Source organism: Thermobia domestica, chromosome 18 (assembly GCF_964235325.1).
Source record: "Thermobia domestica chromosome 18, izTheDome1.hap1.1, whole genome shotgun sequence".
In the NCBI taxonomy this organism is placed as follows: domain Eukaryota; kingdom Metazoa; phylum Arthropoda; class Insecta; order Zygentoma; family Lepismatidae; genus Thermobia; species Thermobia domestica.
Window position 1 is genome coordinate 78,828,159 of NC_137471.1, and position 27,473 is coordinate 78,855,631.

At 36.9% G+C, this 27,473-nt stretch overlaps 1 protein-coding gene across 5 annotated transcripts in view; it reads left to right on the forward strand.

Annotated features, from left to right (window-relative positions):
• The window catches only part of LOC145675643 (uncharacterized), an 898,816-nt gene that overhangs the window by 775,526 nt on the left and 95,817 nt on the right, over positions 1-27,473 (forward strand). For all 5 annotated transcript variants that reach the window (XM_081746197.1, XM_081746201.1, XM_081746200.1 and 2 more), the window contains one exon: positions 4,374-4,482. In XM_081746197.1, coding sequence (XP_081602323.1) covers positions 4,374-4,482 — 109 coding nt within the window. The remainder of the gene's footprint in view (positions 1-4,373; positions 4,483-27,473) is intronic.

Here is a 27,473-nt window from a genome sequence, read left to right on the forward strand (position 1 = left end):
ACGCTGGTGCGGAATGCATATTCGTGAACAGCGCCTTTGCGGGCAAATTCAGAACTAGGTGGTTTTCTTCATGTGGAGAAAACTTTCTTCCGTAGAGAATATTATTTTATACTGCAGCACACTTTATGAGCAACTTTTAATTACTTAGCGGCAGGTTAAAGTAATAAAACATTATATAAATGAACACAATGTTTAAATATATGCACGGAGAAAGAAAATACGATAAAAAAAGCTATAAACTGCGATAACTGACTTCGTTTAATTGAAAAGACTGTACGGAACAGATGTAAAAGGAAGATAAGTAAATTAAAGCTCAGTCACGAGTTAAGTTTGCTCCTAATTTAAAACAGTGGTTCCCAACAGGTGTATCGCGAAATTTTAGAATTTAATTAATCAATTTTGAGAGAATATGTCGGTCAACGGCAGCTACAATGCTCAGCACTGTATACCATTATCTTCCATAAACTCAGTCTTTCACTATTATCAGTGGCATAAGTAAAGGGGTTTCGGGGTTTTAACCCTCTTGAGCAAAATATTATGGAAAAATAAACATTTACTATATTAAGATATATATATATATATATATATATATATATATATATATATATATATATATATATATATATATATATATATATATATATATATACAAAAATCATGGGTGTCCCGAAAGAATATGGGATTGATTGCTTCAACTTTCCTTTGATGGATTTTTGTGGTAGACAAACACCGAGTGCGTGGGTTTTCTCGGGGTTTTCGCGTTTCCTCCAACGTTCTTCATTCAACCATTTCATTCATCTCTCATCATCACCGTCTCCTTTAGCCTAACCGACATAACCGTGGGACGTAAAACTCAAAAAATTCATTTCATTTCATTTTTCCCTTTGATGAAACTCTGCGTACGTCACTGAATTAATTTTAAAAAATCGAACAAGTGTGTTACGGTATCGTAGGAGTAAGTAAAGTGTGCCATTAGTATACAAAGTTGGGAACCAATGATTTAAAGAATTAAAATAATATATAAAATGAAGTTTTGATCATCCATAACCCTGTGTAGCGTCGTTCATTTTTACATTTTTGCTTAAGAGTCTTCATCCCGGCGAAATTAAAATACCCCTAATTTTACAGTAATTATGTGATATCTTCAAATAGATAAAAGATAATAGAAATATGGAACAAGAGCGCCCTAGACAATATTATTTTGCGTGAGGTAGCGTTATCACAAGTCACCTAGTGACTTTCCGTTTTCAGCTGTTTAGAAACTCGAAAATAAATCCCGATTTTCAAAATGGCTCGAAATCGAAACCAGATAAGTGAGTTGTGATAACGGTTCCTTATGTAAAATAATATTGTCTAGGGCGCTCTTGTTCCATATTTCTATTATCTTTTATCTATTTGAAGATATCACATAATTACTGTAAAATTAGCGGTATTTTAATTTCGCCGGGATGAAGACTCTTAAATCGTATCCTGTAGAAGTATAAGCTAACATCTTCATATTCAATCTCAAATATGATCGAATGTAAAGGAATCTTGGACGTCCCACTGTTATCCATGACCTAGAGACCAAAGGAAATAGATGATTAATTAAAATAACTGAAAGAATTAGTGGAATGAAATGTGGGAGGAAACGGGAAAACTCCGAGAAAACCTATGCACATAGCGTTTAATAAAGTAACTTAGAATCCGTACCTACATACATACTGTTGTATTTATATATAATTGTCGATGTAACCCAAAAGAAAATAAATGAAGAGCGAAAGAAAATTACAAGTCGGCGCCTATGTGTACATGTATTTATACAAGGATGTTTGCGACTATATCAAGGACTATATCATATTGCGACTATATCAAGGACTATATCATATTTCGAAGCAGTTTTCACTTACCAAGCAAGCTACTCCCAAGGAAAGTTCTTACGTATAAACTATTTGAAACATTTTAATAATTAATTAATTATAAAGAAGTCAATTACTTCCTGTGACACAATGAAAAAATATCCTAAAATATTCGGGAACCAGATAATCAGTAAAGTAAGGTGGGTTGCGTATACTCAAGGGATTTAGAACATTTTATCGTAAAGACAAAAATATTAGCAATGCAGTCTCATCTCGGGAACCCTTGGCTAAGGTTGCCAGATTTTGTAAGGGAAAAACCGGGACACCAATCTCAGGCTCTATATATAAGATCACGGTTCTTAACTTATTTGGTCCTTTCCCAGGTGAGTACCCACAATTTTCCAGTTCATTCTATATACAGTTAACACAAATGAAGTCCCACAAAGGATTGTGAAGAATGTGAAAAGGTAACATAAGGTGTCCCTGGTGTCCCTTATTCCGAATTCCAAATTTTTGTGTTTAACAGGCCCAGCATATTGCGCCAATTACGACACACTCTCCTATTTATGATTGAAGAGATACTTTTTTTTCTTTGTTGCGTCATCATTTGAGTCAGAAATACTACCTTCCGTTTTTAGGTGAGACATACTAGTTCTTGTGGGTTGAATTTTTTCAATCTGAAAAACGAAAACAGCGACAAACAGGCGTCCCGAAAGCCTTTTTCGGGACAGTTAATTATTTCATTGAAAACCGGGACGTCTGGCAACACTAGCCTTGGCCGTATTTCGTTGTGGTTTTCACTTGTAGAATCAACTATTTCCAAGGAAGGTTCTATCTTATAATAAAAATATTTCAATAATTTTTACAATTAATTAATACAAAAATATTCAATAATTTCTCTAACGCCTAAAGAAAATGATGAAATCGCAGGATGTCTGTTACGTAAAGTTCGTTCAGTAATAATCTTATCGTGTAAATTACATAGCTATTTCTAATCTCCTAAAATAACAAAAAACATTGAGTATCATTTAATAACCAATTGAGTTTGTTTTGAATCTCTTAATTTCGGCCAAAGATCTGGAATCAGTCGGTTGGTTAAACACAAATTAAACATAAGTTTCTTACAAGGCTGTTTATATTCTTTATTCTATATAAATATTCTATATAAATATAAATATAAATATATAATAGAATAAAGAATATAAACAGCCTTGTAAGAAACTTATGTTTAATTTGTGTTTAAGATGGACACAAGGCCTTTTTATAAAAGTATCTATGTCGGTTGGTTAAGTAGCTTATTTTGTAAAAATATTGACTAACTTTTGAAAAAGCTCTGAAAAGCAGATTTTTTTTAAATATTAAATAGTAACAGACTTCAAAAAGCGCTGCAAAGGGAAAGAAATAATTTTTAAAAAGCGCTAAAATGTTAGTTATCAATAAAAAGGAGTAAGTTTATATGCTAAGCATGGGCGCCCGTAGGGAAGCATGAGGGCCCTGGCACACGAAAATATATACGTAATATATCAAACCACCTATATTAAATATCAAAACTACCTGACGTAATATAGCATGGAGATGTCCCCCTCTGGAAAATTTTCTTCGGACGCTTCTGATGCCAAACCAACGAAATTAATGCCTAATAAAATTATTATTGAAGTTATGATTCTAAGTGGAAGAAGTGGACAAATTAAACCAACTTAGAACAAAAATAACCAGACTTCAGAAACTCACTGAAAAACATAAAATAAATGTTTTTTAAAAAGTAACTGAGTTAAAGAAAACAAGGCACTAAAAATCTCCAGCCCAGCTCATGCCAAGTGGACTTTGTTATTAAGAAACTTCGTGTGCGTCTGTTTTCTTCGGGTTCTCCCGTTTCCTTCCACTTTCATTATTTCACCATTTTCATTTATCTAATCTTCACCGTCTACCTTAGCCTCGGTGCGCAGTCGTGGAACATTAAACTCAGCAGAAATATAATTAAATTAAAGAGAACGCTGTATTGGATATCAGCATTAGCATAATACAGGATATACGCCAGAGGAGGCAATGGATCCTTCTGAAAATTGGAAGAATCTTCCCTGTAGTGTAGCGGTATTCAATGGGGACAAGGGTCTAGGAGAATTATGGATATCGGTGGTATTAAAAAGTCAAAATTATTAATGTTAGATACGGAATTTCGCCTGTATTTTGGTTCTTTAATTTTCGCTCTACGCCCTGTAAATCAATAGATGGCTCTGGTTGTAATTTTAGGCGAGAAGCGTCCGAAAGTTTCTATTACAAGTGCTTAAGCATATTCATTTGTTAGTTCCTGAAATCAGTCGTGTGTGAAAGATCACAAGTGAAAAAAATACCGAAAGATTATTATTTATTAGCTTTAAAGAAATGAGTAAATCTTAGCAAGTTTTGTAATGGTTAGTTCTTGTAATATAAATTGTTTGATTTCAATCTCAAAACACATGTAATTATATTGATATGAGATTGTTTCCTTTTACAGCGATAAGTGGATATAATGGCATTCTTTTTCTTTTTGTTCAGGTTGGCAGCTCTTCAAAAAAGTGGAACATCCGACTGGAAAAAGCGGCTTTTCAAGCCCAGTCCAGATGTGGACATTTGCAACAGTGACCAAAATGGGAACAACTTGAAAGTAAGTAGCAGTTATTTTTCCATCAAATTTTCCTTTCCACCGATTTAATGCTGATTTCTGTTATTGAAGCTTGCAAAACTTGATGAGCGATTTCAAATACATTTTGCGGTTATGTTGTTTTGCTTTCGATTTCATCTACGCTAACAGATAATCATAAAATTAAGTTGGTTATGAAAATTAAATGTTACTGATTTAACTGATGGATACGTATCTTCATTGAAAACTATGTATCAAGTAGAACTAATACAAAAACAAGCTCTGTAATATTTAATCAACCATCTGTCTTGGACGAACCTTTTCTGTGTTACTCAGAAATTTATACATGATCCATGTTACTGAGTTTTAGGTCTCCGACTTGAGCGGATCCTTGGAGACTTTTTGAATAAGGAATCGAAATTATAAAAATTGGCTCCTTTGGGAGTGAATTTTCGACAATACTGAAACACACATTCTCTCATCTTTAATTAAGAGTGTAAATACCAAATTTCACATTTTTAACTTAAGAAACTCATCCCACAATTAGCGTTTTCTAAATGAATAGTTGGAAATATTAATATTATAGAAATTACACCCTCCTCCCTTTAAGGGCAGAATTTTTGGAACTTCTGATACACGTTTTATGTGTACCTCTATCTCCCTAATTTCAGGAATTTATGTTTTATATAATATCGCCAAGAATAGATCCCCTTGCCCTTTTGGATTCGTATTTCAAAACTCTTGTCCCTTGCTTTTGTGACAAAAGGGTTTTTCTGTCCAAATTCCACGTTTCTACGTTTGGCCTGGGCATTGATGATTGAAAAATGAAATCTTTAAGTTTAACGTCCCACGGTTATGCCGGCTAGGCTAAAGGAGACGGTGATAATGAGAAATGAGTGAAATGGTGGAATGAAGAAAGTGGGAGGAAATGGGAGAGCCCCGAGAAAACCCACGAGCACGGTGTTTGTCCACCACAAAGTCCACACGGCGCGAGCGCATTGATGATTGAGTCACACTTTCTAGTTTAAACAATAGTATAGAATAGAATAATTTTGGTAATTTCACGATATAAGATTTCTTTTCTTTCGTTGATTTGTTTTTGTTTATCCTTATGCAATGCTGAGATTATGAAGAACAACAGCTATTGTTAACTTCAAACCACAACTGCGGGGTGAATCTGTTGTACTTGAAAGGTGTACAAACCATCACGTAAGATCAATCCTCCAGTATAGGCCGTTCTCCATCACACTACATATCGCTGTTATATGTAAATAGAAAGCTACAGCGATTCTTACATTTAAATTTGTTACAACATTACTGTCTTTTTCCTCTGTATTACAGAATCTTAAAAGTATTCCCCATGAAGTTACTAATAATTCTGCAGTCGATACGTGTAACCAATCAAAAGTACAATATATATATTATATTAACTCGTGAAGGGAGTAGAATGGTGCGTAATTGGGTTGAGTGGCAACAATGCCGACAGTTGGGAACATAAGTGCGAGAAACAATGAGATTTCCTTCCCCAATCCTTGATTTTTAAACGGTTGTGGTCTCCAAGATCTCCCGGTCTGCGTGACATTGTGTGTTTGATTGAAGGATAGGGTTTATGTAAACGAACCCTGTACGTTACAATAGTGACAGCAGTTTAAGGACATCATTTCGTCTGAATGAGGAACACCAGCGGTGAAAGTCATACACTGCGGCCAGTCACGGAGAATATGCAACAGCGGGTAATGACATGCTTTGATGGAAACTGCGCTCACATTCAACACCCAATCTGATTCCAATAAACGTAACATAAAGCAAGAAATTGTCCAAACTACATTACAATCTGTATGGTATATTTTATATTGCAAAGGGGCTCAGTGGCTCAGTGGTAGAGCATTCACCTCCGGTGCTTGGGGTTCTTGGTTCGATCCCAGCTCGCGCCGTGTGGACTTTGTGGCGGACAAGCACCGTGCTCGTGGGTTTTCTCGCGGTTCTCCCGTTTCCTCCCACTTTCTTCATTTTACCATTTCATTCATTTCTCATAATTACCATCTCCTTTAGCCTAACCGGCATAACCGTGAGACGTAAAACTCCAAGATTTTATTTCATTTCTTTTTTTTTATATTGCAAGTTATTTCAATAAGGATACCCTGTACGTACTGCCGTTCGAATTTAAAACTTCTCTCTCTAAGGAATGAATACACCTAAATTCATTATGCCCGTAACCGACGAAAGTAAGTATTTGTGAAAGTATTCCGCTTAACCTCTTAGGGCCAGGTATCAAAATTTCGCCAGACACTATATATATATAATATATAAACCTGAGAGCGTTGCAAGCCTATAATTGGAAATTAAATGATTTACATATATATGTAAATAGACGGGCTGCATTTGCATATCATGCCCGTCTCTGAAGGGTTAGTTCTTCAATTCTCCATCATGTACATGAATATGCAGTGATTTTTACCTGACTTTGTTCCGACATTTTGTTCTCTAGTTATGACTGTTTTATTGTTCCGATCAATTTTCGTCAGTCTGTAGCTCCAAAATGACGCATTTGTACACTAAAGTTGGTCTTAACATTTTTTCCATGTTTTCGTGTGAGGATTCGTTTCTAGTGTTGCCCATAAAATGAAAAAAATTCTCGTCCCCCCTCGATTTCCGTGTCGAAAAGCAAATGGGCGTTGAGATGAGAAGTACATTTTCATATTTGAGACTGACAATTGTCTCAAAAAGAGACGAGACGAGAAATTTTTTAAGTCTCGTGCGCGACACTAGTTCACCCACGTCTTAAATCTCAAGTACTGTTGGGGGCCGCGGTGGCTCAGTGGTAGAGCGTTCACCTCTGGTGCTTGGGGTCCCAGGTTCGATCTCAGCCCCCGCCAAGTGAACTTTGTGGTGGACAAACACCGTGTGCGTGGGTTTTCTCGAGGTTCTCCCGTTTCCTCCCACTTTCTTCATTCCACCATTTCATTCCTTACTCATCATCACCGTCTCCTTTAGCCTAACCGGCATAACCGTGGGACGTAAAACTCAAAGATTTCATTTTTTTCTCAAGTACTGTTGTAATGTTACATAATTCATAGGACAAAAACTATAAATTGATCAAGTGAATGTACGAACGTAATGAATAGAATTTATCAATGTTTAAAGATGTACTCGATAATAAATATGGTTTAAGTATTATTATACCACATCCTTTGTTGGCCTCTTGTAACGCGGAAAGATTCTGATAACTTTTAACGTAAGTGAAATTAAGGGAATAAAAATCATGGCGTAAATTTTGAACTTAAGTTTACAAAACTTGACGAGAAAAGTTTTTCCAGAATCGAATCGAGACGACACGAGGAAGAATTAATCGAGCATCGATAGAGACCTCCAAAAATTTACGAAACGAGAAAACGTTATTTGTCGTCTCTTCTCGTGGACAATACTATTCATTTCTCAAAGTTAGTCTGGTGTTGTTTTCGAACACCCTGTGGGTGTTACGGTGGCTCAGTGGTAGATCGCTTACCTCTGGTGCGTGGGGTCCCTGGTTCGATCCTCGATCAAGTAAGTTTGTGCTGGACAACATTGTGTCCGTGGGTTTTCTCGGGATACTCCCGTTTCCTCCCCCTTTCTTATTCCACCAATTCTTCCATCATCATTCACTCCCTTAGCCTAACAGGTATAATCGTGGGACGTTAAACTCGGATTTCATTTTCCGAACATCCTGTATATCAACCGCCTAAAAAAACATGGTACAGATTTTGAACACCGTTAAGAGTCTTCATCCCGGCGAAATTAAAATACCGCTAATTTTACAGTAATTATGTGATATCTTCAAATAGATAAAAGATAATAGAAATATGGAACAAGAGCGCCCTACACAATATTATTTTGCGTGAGGTACCGTTATCATAAGTCACCTAGTGGCTTTCCGTTTTCAGTTGTTTAGAAACGCGAAAATAAATGCCGATTTTCAAAATGGCTCGAAATTGAAAGCAGATAAGTGAGTCATGATAACTGTTTCTCATGTAAAATAATATTGTCTAGGGCGCTCTTGTTCCACATTTCGATTATCTTTTATCTATTTGAAGATATCACATAAGTACTGTAAAATTAGCGGTATTTTAATTTCGCCGGGATGAAGACTCGTAATAGAAATGCACAGTTAAGCAGACAGACTTATTTGTTCGATGTGGACAAGATTTACGTAGTTAACCTGGTTATTGGTTCATTCGTAGCACTAACATTATGAATCTCCGGTTGATTGGAAAGCAGAAAACACTTGTCATGTAGGGCTAGTGAAAGAAAAAACTTATTGTAACGTTTACGCAAAACAATAAGGAAGGTTCTATTGTGAAGAGTAATTGCTTTGTTCTTGGACTTTAAAGAAGGAATTAAAGTCCATAATTGACTTTCTTTTTCTAATGCATTTGGATTCAACTAGAACAACGTAGTTGTTCAAGTAACAAGAGCAATATACAAGTTCTGTAAATGTTAGTTTAAACTATATTTTTTTAACATGCTATTAAGATCTCACTTTAGCCTCGTACCATTGTTTAGTTGACTTCAATCCTCCAGGTAGAACGTAAATATGCATTTGTAAAAGCCACAGTATTGGGTTATTACCAACATAGTATGCTAACATCTCACTGATGCTTTCATTTCGAAGTGTGTGTTTGTGTAAAATATACCTATCCAACGCATTTGTTCATGAGCTCTCCCTACACTGGCTGGAAATTGAAAACACTAAAAAACGTGTCTGATGAAGTTTACATGTCATATCCCGAAACCGTAACACATTTTACCAACTTATAAAATATAAATCTTCGTACAGCTTTATTTAGCAGAATAAGAGTTCATAGAAAGCGAAAATTTGAAGTCTCATATCTCAATTTCCAAGGACGTAAATTGTGCTACCGTTAATTTTTCATGTATGTTTGTACGGAACCAATAAGTAAATAGCTGTTTCGTATGGATGTGTGATCTAAAGGAACATTTCTCAGATTGTGGTCCCCGAGGTGTGTCCCCTCCCTTTTCTTTTAACGAATATTGTGGTCGAAAAACGTGTGTGGTTTACTTACAACCAAGTTTTCTGCATTTACCAAATAGTATGTATGATGTTCTAAATTTTTCATTACATTACGTTTAAAAAAAAAAGAGAGAGAACTGTGTATTTCAAACAGCAAACTGTGAGCTGTGTTCGAAACTCTCGTTATCCCCCCCCCCTTTGTCTTCCCCTACCATCTAGGGGGACGCGGTGGCTCAGTGGTAGACCGTTCACCTCCGGTGCTTGGGGTCCCTGGTTCGATCCCAGCTCGTGCCGTGTGGGGACTTTGTGGTGGACAAACACCGTGCCCGTGGGTTTTCCCGGGGTTCTCCCGTTTCCTCCCACTTTCTTCATTCCACCATTTCACTCATCTCTCATCATCACCGTCTCCTTTAGCCTAACCGGCATAACCGTGGGACGTAAAACTTAAAAGATTTCATTTCATTTTTTCCCCCTACCATCTACTTTTAGATTGAACATTAGCAAAAAAAAAAAAAAGTATCACGCTATTAAAAATCCTAAACAGGACAAATTATGGATTATACGAGGAGTAGTCGGTCGAAAAGTTTCCGGAATTTCGTTGTAACTATCTATTACCACATATAGATACGCATTCACTTAATCACCTTCCAAATAGGCTTCTTGACAACACACACACTTGTTCCACCACTCAATGCTGGAAACAATGACGTAAGTCCTGTTTTGGTAGGCTCCGAAGTTAAGCCGTCGCGTCGGTTTGGATGTCTTCTACGGAGGCAAAACGGTTACCTTTGAGGCCCCTTTTTGATCTTGGGGAAGAGCCAGAAATCCTCCATCATCCTCCCTACTCACCGGATTTTGCACCAGCGAATTTCGGACATCAGCACTAGCGGGCAAGTTTTTAGAGTTTAATGAAGTAGAGCTTAAAACTATGATAATCGCATTATGTACTGTCATCTTCAGTGTTGAACCTTGTTGAACAAGATATGTTTGTGTCAGTTTCATCTGAATAGGTGGTGTGGTTATGTTACACTATCAATTTTTGGTTTACAAAAAGTAGTTTTTCTCGAGAACTAAGCATGAAGGATTTACTCACCAAGAGCGTACCCACGGTAGGATCCACCGGTTCCCCCCCCCCAAACTTCGTAATTCGACTAAACATTAGCAGAGAAATGATTGATGTAACCGAAAGATTTGATTTTACACCTCATCTACGTAAGCTCTTCCTTTCCGTATAAAGGTAATAGTTCTATCAGATTTTCTGAGAATATTGGTGGCAATAAATTACTTATTGCCTTTTCGGGTGATGGCTCAATGGTATAGCGTTCACCTCCTTGGTGCATGGGATCCTTTGGTAGACCAACACAGTGTGCGTGGTTTTCCTTGGGGTTCTCCCGTTTCGTCCCACTTTCTTCATTCCACCATTTCATTCATTTCTCATCATCACCGTCTTCTTTAGCCTAGCCTGCATGATCGTGGGACGTAAAACTTAGATTTCATTTCATTTGTCTTTTCGGGCGCGAAGTAGCACATACTTAATACTATATAGGTCCCCCCCCTAAAAAAAAGACACCTCTCCCAACAAAAAATTCTCGCTCCGCGCTTGACATTCATCCATGTCATAAGGTGTCTAGATGTTCCGTTTTTAACAGGATTGTCTTTTTTTTTTCTTCAGAAGGTCGTCCAATGTCCTGAGAACAATGCAAACATTACTTTTTTTTTTTTTTTTTGCCTCGTAATTACGTAATACACTAGTAATTTGTTGTATGGACTTCAACAGTATTTTAAAGGAAATACCAAATATTCTACAATAAATTTTGCCACCAAAACAATGTGAATTCAAGAGACGATCGATTCTCCTAAATAAATTTGATTAAGCTTAACTAACTAAAACCTGATTATTTTGAAAATCTACAGATTCCTTCCTCACTGTCGTGAATAACGACACAGCAGTGACTATAACTGCCAAATCACGCCAGTTTGCTTAGTGTCTCGGATTTTAATTTTCTACCGGGTACGATTCTCGGTAGGGATACTCGTTCGAAAAAAAAGCGTAAAAATTTCACAGGCGAGCCATTTTGAGTGAGGTTTTCTTCATCCACACGAGTCAAATGCCGGAATGGTACCTAATATGTGGATCCCAAGGCGCTTCCTTCCCCCAATCCTTTCTTCTTTCCCTTTCCTCGGATAGTGTAATTGCCAAGGGATGTCATCCCCCGTAGGTGACGGATTAACATGGTCATAGTTGCCGAAAGTTGATAAATCTAATTCCTATTCCCTTTAATTTTTTAAATCTGGTCATCGTATCGTATTTTATGTAGCATCACGAGATCTAACAATTGAAGAGCTCAATTCCAAAAGAGCCTAAGTCAAAAAAAAAAAATGTAAGTTTTTCAGGAGACTATATTTTGTGTGCGTTTCTGTCATTCTTCTTCCGTGAAAGAAAAGTAATCTATGTAAAAGAAAATTGTAATTGCCTACGTTTCGTAAGATAACGGTAAAATGATCATCTATAGGAAGAGTTTTTAGGCATAAGTCAGAAAATAACTTCAGAGAATACAGTTGACTAAGGATATTTTGGAAAACAAATCAGTTTTCTTTTGCCTACAACTAATTTGATTTATGTAATTTATGTATTAATATACGAAGATACTGAAATGGAACTTAATAGAACCAATATCTCAAAATTGACTTAACGCTCTTTTGGGGTCCACCCTTTCAATTGGTCCATGCCTCATTTTAGGATTTCTTTCCAGTTAAATGCAACTAATATTACTTTAAAAGAAAAAAGGAGTAAAAAGAAAAGTCCATCTATATGTAAAGTGCGGTCAACCCATAATCTAAATAGAAGTAATCTGGTCGTCCACAGCCTTTCATAGCCTATATAAACCTTAAGGAACTTTTGAAGGAGTGGTATGAGATGTGTAGTTGAATTGAAGGAAAAGAAAAGTGTGTTTACGGGCGTAATGCCAGATGGTCGTGGTTCGTTGGGAAAGATGAACTGGAATCTATTTGATGAAAGAATGCGCTGTAACTAAGTCAAATGAGAAAGAATCTTTTTAACTGGTTTACATTTTCATCACGGCGATAGAATCGACGCCGGATCAGATTTAAACCCTCTTTTTTCGGTGAAAGGGACACACACGCACGGCAAAAGGTGGTGCGATTTCTTTTGTTTATAAGTTGGACAAACGGTGAAAGGAGAAGGATGATTATCCCGTTCGCTTCACTTGTTATTCCTTGTCAAGGAATCCTCACGAAACGCAATCTCTTTTCCTATTATTATTATTCTTATGTCCCTTTCCTTTCTGCTACTTTCAGCTTCTTCGGTATTTTTTCGCCTGTAGAAATTGGCTGGGCAATGAGAAGCTAACGCCCACCGATATCGTATTTCACATCAACACGCCATTATTTAAAATCTGTGTGATCGAGAACACCGATCTCTGTTCCATTTTGCAGGAATACTTTAATTTTGTCATTAGTCTAAACATAGGCTATCTCTTATGTTACTACCGAACTCCCCCATGCTGACGAAATTTTTCGTTGTTTTTCGTCTTCATATACAGTTCGTCTTAAACGCGGAACATTCGCAAAAATTCCAACGTCTTATATGAGCGAGCACCCTTCCCATCTATGTCAAGTATTCAAAAAAGATACACGTTTTTAATTACTTTAAATGAGAAATCCAAGTACCAAATATTATGGCTCTTATTTTAAGGGATTCCGAGATATTGTGATCTTATGAATAATAGTTGTAATCCCTATTTTCCTCCTACCACGTCAGTTTCAAAAAAAAAAAAAAAAAAAAAAAAAATCTTTTAGTGGAATCCAGTGATTTCAAGGGATAGCTCGAGGGAATCTCTGGAGTAATAAAATTCCCTGTGGGCGACGTTTCTCCGATCTTTGTAGCCAGTATAGTCCCAGCCTTACTTTCACCCATCAGTTTATTCAGTCTCCCTCCGGAGAAATTTTCTCAAATCATCACAAACCCTATGCACAGGGGTGCACCCACGGGGGTTCCACCGAATCCGGACCCCCCAAAACTTCCTAACTCAATATGCATTTGTACACTTTGTCAATAAAACTATAATTGAAGAGGTCAGTGGAAGAAGGGCCTGTCCCACAATTTTGTGATTTGGAGAGAAATGCAGTTGAAGTAGTTTGATGTAGAAAAAAGTCTAAGTAACGTATGTAGGTACTTGAGTTGGTAGGGGTAGATATAGAGCACTATTGCATATCCCACAATGCATTTAGTTCAGTGAGTAACACTAGATGACACTAGCCACAAAACTTATTTTTCATGGAGTGGGATTGGCCCTTCTTCCACCAAGGCCTTTAATTGTTTAACAGAGAAATGATTGATGTAGCATGAAAATTTGATATTAATCATTTTTTTCCCTGAAAATATAGGTGGAAGTATTTTACAATTACTTAAAGTCTTTTCGAGTGCAGAATAATACCCGTTCAATACTATATAGACATAGTGGCTTGTAATATTGGACCCTCTCGATAAAGAATTTCTGGGTGCACGCATGCCTATGTATTATCCAAATTTCAATTTTCTAACTTAAGCAGTTCAGTCTGTGTTCATCAGATAGTCATTAGGCACTGGGTTTACCAAAACTTTTGTGTATTTTCCCTGTTTGTCCGTATGCACGTCCGTCCGGGAGATAAAAAAATCTCAAAAACTACTTGATTGATCACCAGTTGATTGATCAGTTTTGACCAGGATGTAGAGGGCCGAAAGTTATGAATCAAGTTCGTTGAAGGAGATAATATTCAAACCGGAAGTGGTGGAAACTAATTATTTCCGGTTTTAACGTTTATCGCTGTAGAGTAAGAATGGTAATCGATAACGAGAACCAATTTTCAGCAATCAATTAAGCGTCCCAAAAATATACTCTACGTATCTCCACTCAAATTTGTATACTGAAACCAGAAGTGGTAGAAATCTATTATCACTTCTGGTTTCAATATGAGGAAATATTACCAGTACTCCATGGCCCATACAGTAGTCATGGAGCTATTTCTCGTAGACAATAGATTTTATTGCCCCCTTAATTGCTTTATTACCTAACGACTTTCGATGTCAATATGGCCGTGTCGGCCTTGGGGAGACCGGCCCCGGGCTTGGGGGAAGTTTCTGGGGGAAGTGGTTTTATTACTTGTGCAATAGAGGTTGTTTGGAAAAGTGGAATGACCTCCTTTCTTGTTGAAACATGCTCCTATACGATTCTTGAATCGAAATTATAATCAAATTAGAATTAAAACCATGATTTAGATAATTAGAGCATTGGTATACGTCATTGAACGCAATCCCTAGCTTCAAACATGAAACAACACGATATTTGATTGAGGATACGGCTTTGAATGCTGTTCCTAGCTTCAAACATGATTTAATACGTTTATTGAATCGAAATTATAATCAAATTAGAATTAAAACTACGATTTAGATAATTAGAGCAACGGTATACGTCATTGAACGCAATCCCTAGCTTCAAACATGAAACAACACGGTTTTTGATTGAGGATACGAGTTTGAACGGTGTTCCTAGCTTTAAACATGATTTAATACGTTTATTGAATCGAAATTATAATTAAATTAGAATTAAAACTATGATTTAGATAATTAGAACTTCAGTATATGGCTTAAAACGCGGTCCATAGTTCCCACAAGGTTTTTTCCCCATTAATTTAATTATGATCTGCCTTGTAAAGCTCGTAACTAATTGAACACTCTTATTTGAACTAGAAAATTATGAATAATGAATATGATTACACCCTTTAAGCTCCAATGTTTAGCAACGATTTTTAATGGTGCTTTGTTTTACGGCGTAAAGTATTAAGATGGGCGGGAAAAAGGAAGGATAGGAAGAAATATTTATTTATTTTCATCTATTTTTTCTTGTTGCGAACTGCACTTCTTTCGTTTAGCTTGTATGGTTCTTAAATGATAGACTTAACTTTGCTATTTTTCAGCGTTGCTCAGTACGAAATTCGCAGATACGCAAGGTTCTGTGTTCTCTCCAAGCGCCATTGCAATACTGAGGGTGAAGATTGAAGTTCAGTTTCTCACACCCTATGCAAACAACCTTGCGATATGATTGGCCAGGAAAAAACCAGTTTGCTCCACCTCCAATGTTTAACCATGGGGGCCAATCACTCCCTCTAGTTTGAGGGAACGGGAGAACCAACCCTTTCCCCACCTCTCTTTCCATCATCAATGTCTTGTGTGAACAAGTTTCTACCCGCTCCCCACCCTTCCCCCGCATCTCTTGACCGCATTCTGTGTGATCAGGTTTTTACCCTGCGACAAGTGACACACATTTTCCCCACCCCTCACTGCCACTCTTTGGCTGCATCCTGTGTGAACATGCTTATACCTTCTCTCCCCCCAACGGCGATAACTGACACATTTTTTCCTCACAAAGGGTGTTTTTCAAACCAGTTCTGGTGGATGGTTTGCGGACAAAAACCTCTTCCCCGCCCATTCAGACAAACAAACAAGGTATTGCCAGGCTGTCCTTGTACTCATTGCCAATAACCTGATGAATAAATGGTTGTCCTTCATTTTGATTTTGCAAAACAACACACACACAAAAAAGAACCTGTAGAATGGTTTTGTGTATTCCCACATACAATAATTATGCTGTTCTTTTCGGCAAAATACAAGTTATTGAAACAGATAGCTATATAGCTTACTGAATAAAGCCGGAATTTTAAAATTTAGGAACATTGTTGCCTGAACCCAACTAACGAATTTTATTGCTTGGTAAACAACTATTTGCTGTGAAAAATACGACAATTTGGCGTCTTTAAGGTATGAATTGAGACATGCTGGCGATGTTTTCAAACTTTAGGCATTGTGTGAAAATTCCATGGTATTACCTCTATAGAAAAGAAATATTTGCTTCGATTCGGCAAGAGACCGACAAAGGAATTCTTTTCTGCTTCTTTGCAGACTGAGGCAATGCTGTATTACAAGGCAAATTCATTTACTTTATTTTTTTTTCTCCCCCTATTCCATTCCCCTTATGTTAATGAATAAATAAAAAATATATTATATAAATGGAGTACACATTTCCTGTATTAACAATTTTGCTCGTGAAGTTTTCTACCTTGCTTCTGCCTTGCTTCTTTAAAGTGTTTTTTCTGGATTTTTTTCTGTGTTTGTTCAAAGAAGAAGATATTATATTCAAGTAAGTTTTATATCATTATAATTGATTAGATATATTTGCATAAGTATCGAATGGTGGGACTCCCCTAGAAAATTAACACATATTGTTTTTTCTTATGAAAATAATTAACACAGTGTAGAAACGAACTGAGTTTGCCAATATGTTTTAACTTGTGGGGAGCATATCGAGCCAAAATCGGGGGAGCTGTGCATGAGGGATAGTCCCCCAAACAGGGGAATCGCGGCTGCCTTATAACGCATTCCGTGCTTACCGAAAATCGGGGGAGCTGTGCATGAGGGATAGTCCCCCAAACAGGGGAATCGCGGCTGCCTTATAACGCATTCCGTGCTTACCGAAAATCGGGGGGGGGAGCTGTGCATGAGGGATAGTCCCCCAAACAGGGGAATCGCGGCTGACTTATAACCCCTTTCGTGTTTACCGAAAATCGGGAGGGGAGCTGTGCATGAGGGATAGTCCCCCAAACAGGGGAATCGCGGCTGACTTATAACCCCTTTCGTGTTTACCGAAAATCGGGAGGGGAGCTGTGCATGAGGGATAGTCCCCCAAACAGGGGAATCGCGGCTGCCTTATAACGCATTCCGTGCTTACCGAAAATCGGGAGGGGAGCCGTGCATGGGTGCATAACCCCCCAAACCTTAGGGATCCGCGTGTGACTTATAACGCCTTATGTGTTTATCGAAAACCGAGGGGAAGCATACATGGGTGCATAGCCCCCCCAAACCTGAGGGAACCGCGTTTGACTTATATTGCTTTTCGTGTTTGCCAAACAGTGGGGATCCATACATGCGGGGCATAACACCCAACAGGGAAAAGCTAGCTTCCTGAACGGTCACCACGAAGGAACGAAATATTTGTTTTTTTTTTTTTTAAATTGTTTGAATACTATGTTTGAGTTTTGATTCCGTTTCGGTTGTGTTTTTGGACAAGTTGACCACAGGAAAGAGTGAAGAATGGAACTAGCATTATTATTATAGTTAAGAATATGCGGGGGACACGAAAAATATCTTGGCAGTGTTAATCTTTTTAGAGAAAAAATGCGTGGTGACGTCCCTTAAGAATCGCCATTGACGGACGGACTTATGGTTTTAGAAATGCATGGTGACGTCCCTTAAGAACCGCCAATGACGGTTGGACTTATAGCTTTATAAATGCGTGGTGACATCGTTAAGACCCGCCACTGACGGACTTTATAGTTTTAGAAATGCGTGGTGACGTCCCTTAAGAACCGCCAATGACGGTTGGACTTATAGTTTTAGAAATGCGTGGTGATGTCCCTTAAGAACTGTCAATGAGATACTTTATAGTTTTAGAAATGCATGGTGACATCCCTTAAGAACCGCCACTGATGGACTTTACGGCAAAAAATCAAGTGTGCAATTTCTTTGAATCTTTATAACTGAAATTGTGATTAAACTGAATTGCGTACTGTCCAATATTTTTGATGGTAGATTTTATATAAATACATTGTGTCTGAATGATTTGTCATGAATCTGTATTCATATTGGGATGTCTTTTCGGAAAATAAGCAATTTACACATAAAGAACACTTTTAGAACACATACATATTCAATATTTACTACAGATAATGTTCAAAATATATTGTTTAGTGTAAAATAATTAAGTTCAACAGAAAAGATAGACATTTGTCTTGCTTGTATCCCTAATATTTAGAAAATCAGTCAGTATTAAGTGTACAGATGTATTCACAAAGTGTTCAGAAGTGAACAAAAAGTGTTTAGATCCGCGAAAAAGTGTTTTAATGTGTTTTCATACTGAAAAATGTACTTATATAAAGAGTTCTCAATTGTAGTGGATGCAATTTTCCAAGATACATGCGAATATTGCAATTTTACGTAAATGTGTAGACTTTTCTTTCCCACAGTTAGACTCCAAAGAAAAGAACTAGGTTCATTGATTCATTTTGGATCATAGCAGTGGACTTCTCCCTTTGAATTCGTGTTAGAATAGCTTGACTATCACGAAACGTAGTGAATACTCAAATGGATCTTTTCCAAGACATGACGAATAAACGAATGTAATTAAGTGAGAGAAATTTAAGGTTCTTTATTTCTGAATAAGTGTTGGGAATATGAACTTGCGTATTTTAAACATGTGTTGCAGTATTCAGAATCTTAATCATATGGTAGTCACATGGTTTTTGTACATACTAACTCTATATTAAGCAAGGTAATGAGTGAGAAAAAATAAATATTGGCTTTGTAAAAATGAAATGAAATACGAAATATTTTGTTAGGGATGCAGAAAGAGAATCCAATGCAGTGTGAACGCGCTCTTTTGCGTGGAGGAAGAGGGGAGCTATACCCGGAGTGAATTCCCCCTCACAACTTTTCAATTACTGAATGCAGTCTTTTTTTTCGTAGAGAAAAAGGGGTATACCCATCCTTAAGAGTAATGTCACCCATTACTGAACGTTACTTGTTTTATACATGGATTTCGCAGTGAGGCACTAGGATTTCAATGTAAATGTATGCAGCAGTACTAGTAGAGGGGGTTATCCCCCTGAAATGATGAGGTAGTGATCCCTCACTGAAAGACTGGGACTTCATACCCCAGAAATGATGTGGTACCGCACCACTTAAGTAAATATTTGCTCTGTCACTGAAAGACTTGGGTTTATATTCCTTATTTAACCCAAGTTTTACTTATACTTGCTTGATTTTCAATACTTTGATAGAATATTAAGACCAACAGAATATACAAGCATGTGCTATGGTTTATTACACAATGAAAACATATATACTATACTCACCTGAGAAATATACGGAACTCAGTTACACACGCGTCAGCACTGCGGGACTTTCAACGCACAACTAATCTTTAATTATGACTTTTGCCGATAGGTGTCACTAGTAGTAGTGGTTGTGCAATACATGATAGGACACGATATAACATGCATTTGGTGTGTAGGGGTATCATTTCCTTTCACGGCAGCGTACGTGTAAGATCAAGGACAAGCTTTAGCACATCTTAATTAATTAACTATATAGTTTTAATACTATTAAATAAAGTATAAAGAAATTGATTCAAGCCTATTGTATTCCAGACATTGAAGCTTTGCCGAACCTTGAGTGGTGGTAGCAGCACAAATAGAACACCCAAACATTTTTGTTTAGACTTACAGCGACACAGTCGACATTTTTTCTTCTTTTTCTGGTGTTGTGAACGAACAACTAAGGCTTGAAAGGTGTGTATTTCTTCACTTATTGTTTTTAAAAAAAAGAAATTATACATATTTGAGCTGTATTTAACCAATATTAATGAACAGAGAGAGACTTATTGTGTCTGGATATTTTAAAAGAATAGTTTACAACTCAATATATTTTTATTGATTTTTTTTTTCATAAATTAAACAAATTGTTTTCTATTTACATATCATTATTTGACTATAGATTGAAAATAAGTGAATGCTTTTTATTTACATATCATTATTTGACTATAGATTGAAAATAAGTGTTTGCTTTTTATGTACATATTATTAAAATATAACTATAGGTTGAAAGTAATTGAATGTGCTTTCTCTCTCTCTCTTTTATATTCAAGTGATATATTATCGTCAACTTGATAACTCAAAATAGTTTTTTCTTTGTTTTATTTCTTTCAGATGGATTTCTTCTGCCCAAGCGAAGAATTGAATATGGTTGATGAAATTTATCTCCAGGAATTGGTGCGCGGTTTCAACGAGTACCCGAGGGTCTTCAGTACCTGGAAAGCCATCATGGAATTGAACAGGCTGGGATATCGGGGCTCGGGGAGATGCGATGCACTCCTACGCGCCCTTCGTGCCTTCGAAGGTAATGATACATTACTTCTCCAGCACTGCGTAAGCAGTGCTGATATAATAGACTTATTTTTGTATGGATTTTTCCGTACATGTGATACTTACGAATCGGCGCAGTCAAAACTCTTTTATTTATTATCATGTGGGGAAGGTCAGGTGGATAGGATAAAAGATACAGAGTTATCGGACTTTTTTGATTTTGGCACGCGCTTTGTTTCGGAACCGTGCTTAATCCCATCCACAAATAATGCCATAGTCATGCCCCCTCAAGAAAATCATAACTTGAGTCCTAATAATCTATATCAATTAACAAATGAAGATTTAGCTTTCTTGGATGAAGTAAATGGGATTGGCACTCAAAATTCCGATGAAATACCAGCTGAAGAAATGAGGAGTTTGGTTCAAAACGAGGACAATGCTGTGGTTATACCCACGCAACAAGTCCAGGGAGAAAATCCTGTATACAATCCGCCTGAATACTGTGTACAGGATAATCATGACTATGGGGACCAAATGATTTTTACTCCTCAGCCTAACCCGTCATATGCCAATGTTCCACCAATGGTTGGACATGGCAACATAAACAACAACAATAGTACAACTGGTACTATTAGTAGTCCTAATAGTGGTAGTACAGGTGGTAGTGGTAGTGATAATAATAATGGCGGGGATAATCAAAGAAATAGTAATTTCGAAGTTATAAGAGAAAGCAGACAAAGGTTTCGTAAGTTCCATCTTACGGGACATGAAATTGCCGTCAGACCTGTGGGTGATGAAAGGAACATTAATAACCCAGAGGCTTATATCGAAAGCTTAGTTAATTTTGCGTTGGAACATGTGATCTCCAATGCACGCCCCTCGGACTACATTGGCTTATACATAGAGAGTAGTAATAGTACCAACAACAAACCAGTGTACGTTCCGTTTAGAAGAAAGGGCAATTTCTCTGCTAGGACAGTCCTCACTTCAATCGAACGTGTATTAAATTCGAATGAAGTGTTCCTTTTGGGGCAAGAACTATTGTTTCGATTCCATATCGCTGAGAGTATGCACGGCCAGGGAAGAAATAATACAACGAGTGCCGTTGACAAATATGCAAAATATCAAGATTACTTAGAAAAACGATTAATTCGTATTGAAAATAGAAATATTTACTGTCTCCCTATGGCCATTGTATGGGGCCAAGTAAAGCTCCACGGTACAAAAGATGATTTGTATAATTTAAAAAGAGAAAACTCCGATACATGGCTTCTTAAAGCAGAAGTTCTCTGCGAGATGGCAGGGGTTAACGTTGAAAGTAAGCAAGGTTGTGACTTTTCCGATCTGGACCTCTTTCAAACATATTTGAAAGGGGAATATCAAATCGTAGTTTATGAGGAGCATGAAAAGAATAACCGGGAATATATAATACGTTACCCGGGAGAACCGGCAGAAAATAAGATTTTTATCCTTTATCGAAGAGGTAACACTATTGGTCATTTCGAACCTATTCGTAACATTAGAACTTTCCTTAAGGCACGAAAGTATTGTTATTATTGTTTGGAAGCTTATGATGAAAGGTCACATGCACACAAGTGTAAAACTCGATGTACTTATTGCGAACATACTCACGAACGCGATTATACTGCAAACAAAATTAAATGCAATGCATGCAATAGAGAGTTTGCTGAAGGTGAATGCTTTAATAACCATCTGACACCTAATAAAGCGGCTAGATCTGTATGTGATAATGTAAAGCTCTGCATCAATTGTGGCGTCATCTTTGATAAGAGAAGTCGAAAATCTGATCACATGTGTGGTGAACATTATTGTTCAACGTGCCGTGCGTATGTTGATACAAACCATACATGTTTTGTTCAGAGACAGCGACCTCTTCATACGAAAAGGTTTATGTACATCACCTATGATGTAGAGACGATGTTGAAGGCACCGAATGATCGCGGTGAAAGGGAACACGAAGTTGTACTGGTGTGCTGTCGTCATGTTTGTCACGCCTGTATAAGAAAAGGTATCGATGAGCCCTGTAAAACGTGCGGTGACAATGTTGGAAATCGTTCGTTTTCTTTTAAGACAATGACGGCTTTTATTAACCATGTGTTAGTAGAGCGTCCTGTCTTTCAGAAAATCGTGGCAATCGCGCATAATGGTAGTCGCTACGATGGTCTCTTCTGTCTTAGAACTCTAATAGAAGACCAGCATATTGTACCCAGTGTCCTTATTCAGGGTCAAAAGATTTTTAATATCAGCATAGGTAATCGTATCTTTTTCCGCGACTCTTACCTTTATATTGGCGTCAAATTATCCAAATTACCAAAAACGTTAGGCCTTAGTCAAAATTTAAAGAAGGGAGATTTCCCATATTTATTCAATACTGAAGAAAATCAAAATTATGTTGGTCCCTACCCTCCGATTGAGTACTATGACCCTGAAGGGCGAAGCACAGAAGAAAGAAAACAACTGGAAGCCTGGCACCAAGAACGTGCGGAAAGTGGCGAGGAGTTTAACCTGCAGAGGGATATGCTGGCATATTGTGAGAATGATGTTAGAATTCTAACAGAAGCGGTCATTAAGTTTAGCGCTATCATCGAAGAGAAAACGGAGGGTTTGCAATGTTTCATAACATCATCTACCATTGCAAGTCTTGCGATGCGGACATATCGTACCTTGCACTTACCGGAGAATACTATTCCTATCATTCCCGCGTTGGGATTTCATCATAAGACCAAGTATAGTACAAAAGCTATGCAATGGCTTATGTATATGGAAGACCAATTAGGGATAGAAATCCAGCATGCTAGGAGAGGTGGGGAAAAGTATATTGGTAGGTACAAGGTCGATGGATGGCACGAAGGACTCAACGCTGCCTTCGACTTTTACGGGTGTTATTTCCATGCCTGCCGCCTTTGCTTCCCCTTTAACCGTGACGCGGTTTTGCACGATGCCCAGGACTCGTACAATACGATGGAGAAACGATATGAGCAAACCATGCGCCGCCGTAGGTACCTGAAAAGTATAGGTGTAAACCTATACGAAATATGGGAATGTTCTTGGGACAATAAGGTAAAGACGGATAAGAAAGTGCAAAAGTTTGTTCAAGAACGTTGTACTAATCTACCTGATTTTCTTATTCCTAAGAACTGTTACAACGGTGGTCGCACGGAGGTCTTTCGTTCCTACGTCAATTGTGCGAGTGATGAGCGAATTTCCTACGCCGATGTAACATCGTTATACCCTTGGGTGATGGCACGTAAACCTATGCCGGTTAAATCACCTAAGATTCACACGGGACCGGACTTTCCAGATGTGGAAAGTATTCACGGTGTAGTCAAATGCACAATCGTCCCTCCAAAGGACCTCTACTTTCCGATCTTACCATACGTTGCGGGAGGTCGATTACTTTTCGGCCTCTGCCGCACATGCATGGAAGAAGAAAACACTAACGAATGTACCCATAGCGATGCTGAGTGTGCTCTCACAGGAACATTTTGTACACCAGAGTTACACCTTGCTCTTAAAAAAGGTTACAAAATAATCGATATACATGAGATATGGGAATTTGAACTTTTAGATCCTGAAGAGGGGAATTCAGGAGGGCTGTTCGGGACCTACGTGAATTCCTTCCTTCAGATGAAGCAGGAAGCCTCTGGTTTTCCTGCTTACTGTACCACTGAAGAAGACAAACAAAAATATATCGATGAATATTATGCCCATGAAGGCATACGATTAAATTATGACAATATTAGGATGAACCCGGGATTGAGGCAATGTGCAAAGCTATACCTCAATTCATTGTATGGTAAGTGGGGGCAACGCACAGACATGTCGCAGAGTATAATCGTTAGTGATGAGGTTACCTTTCTTAGGTATTTAACTACGGCAAGGTATGAAATTCAAAGTGTGGTGCCAATTGATGATGACCATCTCATTCTCACGTACAGAGACATTGAAAATGAAAACGTTCCGTTGGAGTTTTCCAATGTGATACTAGCCGCATTTATTACTTCGTGGGCTAGACTTAGACTTTACGAACTACTGACGACTGTAGGACCTGACAGAGTAATCTACTGTGACACTGACAGTATCATGTACTTACAGAAAAAAGATGAGGAACCCTTGTTACCGCTCGAAAACTATTTGGGTGATCTGACGAATGAAATTCCTGAAGGTTGGGAGTTTACAACCTTTATTGGTCTTGGCTGTAAAAATTATGCAATGCGGCTAACAAATGCCCAAGGGGATGTTCGGCATATATACAAAATTAGGGGGATAACACTAAATGATAGGACCTCTCAGAAAATTAACTTTGAGAGTTTCTATAAATTAGTGTCTGGACAATTAGAGTCCACAGTAATAGAAAACCCAAATAGCATCGTTCGTAGACCGGGGTTCCGTATCTTTAGCTGTAGAGAGACAAAGACACACCGTGAGGTCAACAAAAAACGAAAACGGATTGACGAACCTGACATAACCGACGATGAACCAATACGAAAACGTGCAAGTGTACCTTACGGTTATAGGCCCACGAATGAGTGAATGTGACTTGTATGAGTGTCTCTTTCGTGTAATGAAACCCCGAACCATCATCGATTGTAAAAATATTTATTTTTTAATTTATTCTTAATTTATTCCTAATTTATTTAATTTATTCTTAATTTATTTTATTCTTTTTATATTTTCGTTTGCTGTGCAAACAATGTATAATCTAGTCACTTCAGCTTTAATTTTATATCCCAGTGATTTTTTATCCATTTCATTACTATGTATACTCCGAACAATCAATGATTGTGAAAATATTAAAATTCAATGTATGAGTGTGAGTGTGTATATAAAGCAGAGTCTCTATTGTATGCATTCATTTGATTACAAGATGTTAAAGTTTCAACATCCCTCTACTATTTTAATCGCTGGTCCTTCAAGGGCTGGTAAAACTTGTTTTGTAAATCGTTTACTTAATGAACATGATCAAATGTTTAGTATAAAGTTTAATGATATTGTTTGGTGTTATGGTGCAGTAATACCAAAATTAGATGCAAATGCAAAAATACGTTTTGTAGAGGGAATACCTGACATGAATAATTTTGAAATCAAAGAAAATTCATTATTAATACTTGATGATTTAATGTCAGAAACTAATGGTGATGTTGCTAATTTATTTACAAAGTATGCACATCACAAAAAGTTAACTGTAATATTTATTATTCAAAATTTATTTCCAAAAGGAAAACATGCACGTGATATTAGTTTAAATGCACATTATATTATAGTATTTAAAAATCCACGTGATAAATTACAAATACAATATTTAGCAAGGCAAATTATGCCTCGGTATAGTAAAGAAGTCGTGAGTGTGTTCGAAGAAGTAACACGAGAGCCTCACACTTATTTATTATTTGACTTGACACAAAAAACAAACGATGCATTGCGAATACGTACAAATATTTTTCCGAATGAAATCATGTATGTGTACGCTAACGTAAAAGACATGCATACAGAAATTTTTGTTTAGTCTGCATCAAGATGTTGAAGGTGAAACAACACTACAGCACGCTCCGTGCGCTGTGCAAATGCAAGAATACCAAACGAAAACAAATTTTACAAAATGCTTCAGGGGATTTAATAAGAACAATATCTCAAGTAGCTAAGAACACAATAAAAGGAAACATCCCTTTAAATTCTCGTCAGAAGCAACGTTTACGTAGACATAAAAAGATCTTACGTGCTCTATCTCAGCAACGTACTGCATTGAATAAAAAGAAAAAGTTGTAACTACAGAAAGGTGGTGCTCTTTTACCGTTAATCTTGGGACCACTTCTTGCAGCAGTGGGAAGCAGTATTTTTAGTCGTTAAATATGTCAGAATTACGTAAAATGATTTTAGTTCCTGAAAATGCTGTACATGAAATTCAATCGAATCTTAAATCCATAGATTCACATCAGTCACGTTTAGATGAAGAAATGAATAACATCTTAAAACGTCGTGATCTTAGTGTACAACAAAAGTGGAAATTATATCAACAAGCTTTGCATCGTTATTTACAGTATACATCTTCTTCACATAAACCTATTACTTTACCTATCATTCAAGAAGAAGAAGAAAAATCATCATCATCAACAACTTCCAAACAAGATAGCAATACTTCTATTTTACCATTTGTATCAGACATTTTACAATCAGTACCGAAAACACTTCGTAGGAAAACAGATCTATTATTAAAACAGTTGACAAGTTGTAATAAAATTCAGTGGGATAAGTCTGGTACAGTACGTATTCATGAAAAAACAATACCAGGTTCAAATATTATAGATTTAGTAAATGATGTTGTTCGTACAAGAAAATATTCAAGAAATCCTATAGGTATTCATGAATTTAAAAATTTATTAGAAGATCTTAATGTTCCTAAAGAATTTATTGGTACACCTATTAGCACGCCAGCATCAAAAGTGAAAAGTAGTAGTAGTAGTAGTAGTAGTAGGCAACGTATTCGTAAAGTAAGAAAATCTCCTAGTCCTGCAGTAGTAGCTAATTTATTTAAACATTGGAAAGAATATAGTATGTAAAATGACAAAATTATCAAAAATATATTATGATTATTCAAATCCTGATTCTTTATCAAGTATACAAACATTACAACGCAAAACAAAGTTATCTAAAAAGAAAATTAAAAAATGGTTAGCTTCTCAAGATGCTTATACATTACATGCACCAGCTCGTAAAGTTTTTGAACGTAAAAAGTATTATGTTAGTGCACCAAATGAAACATTACAAATGGATTTAGCAGATATGCAAAATATTGCAAAGTATAATAATAATTATAAATATATATTATGCTGTATTGACATTTTTTCACGTTATGCATATTGTGTTCCGTTAAAAACAAAGAAAGGTCCTGAAATGGTAAAAGCAATAACAAAAATTTTTAAAAATTTCAAGTTACCTGTGTTTAACGTACAAACAGATTTAGGTGGTGAATTTTATAATCGACATGTAAAACAATTGTTTAAAGAATATGAAA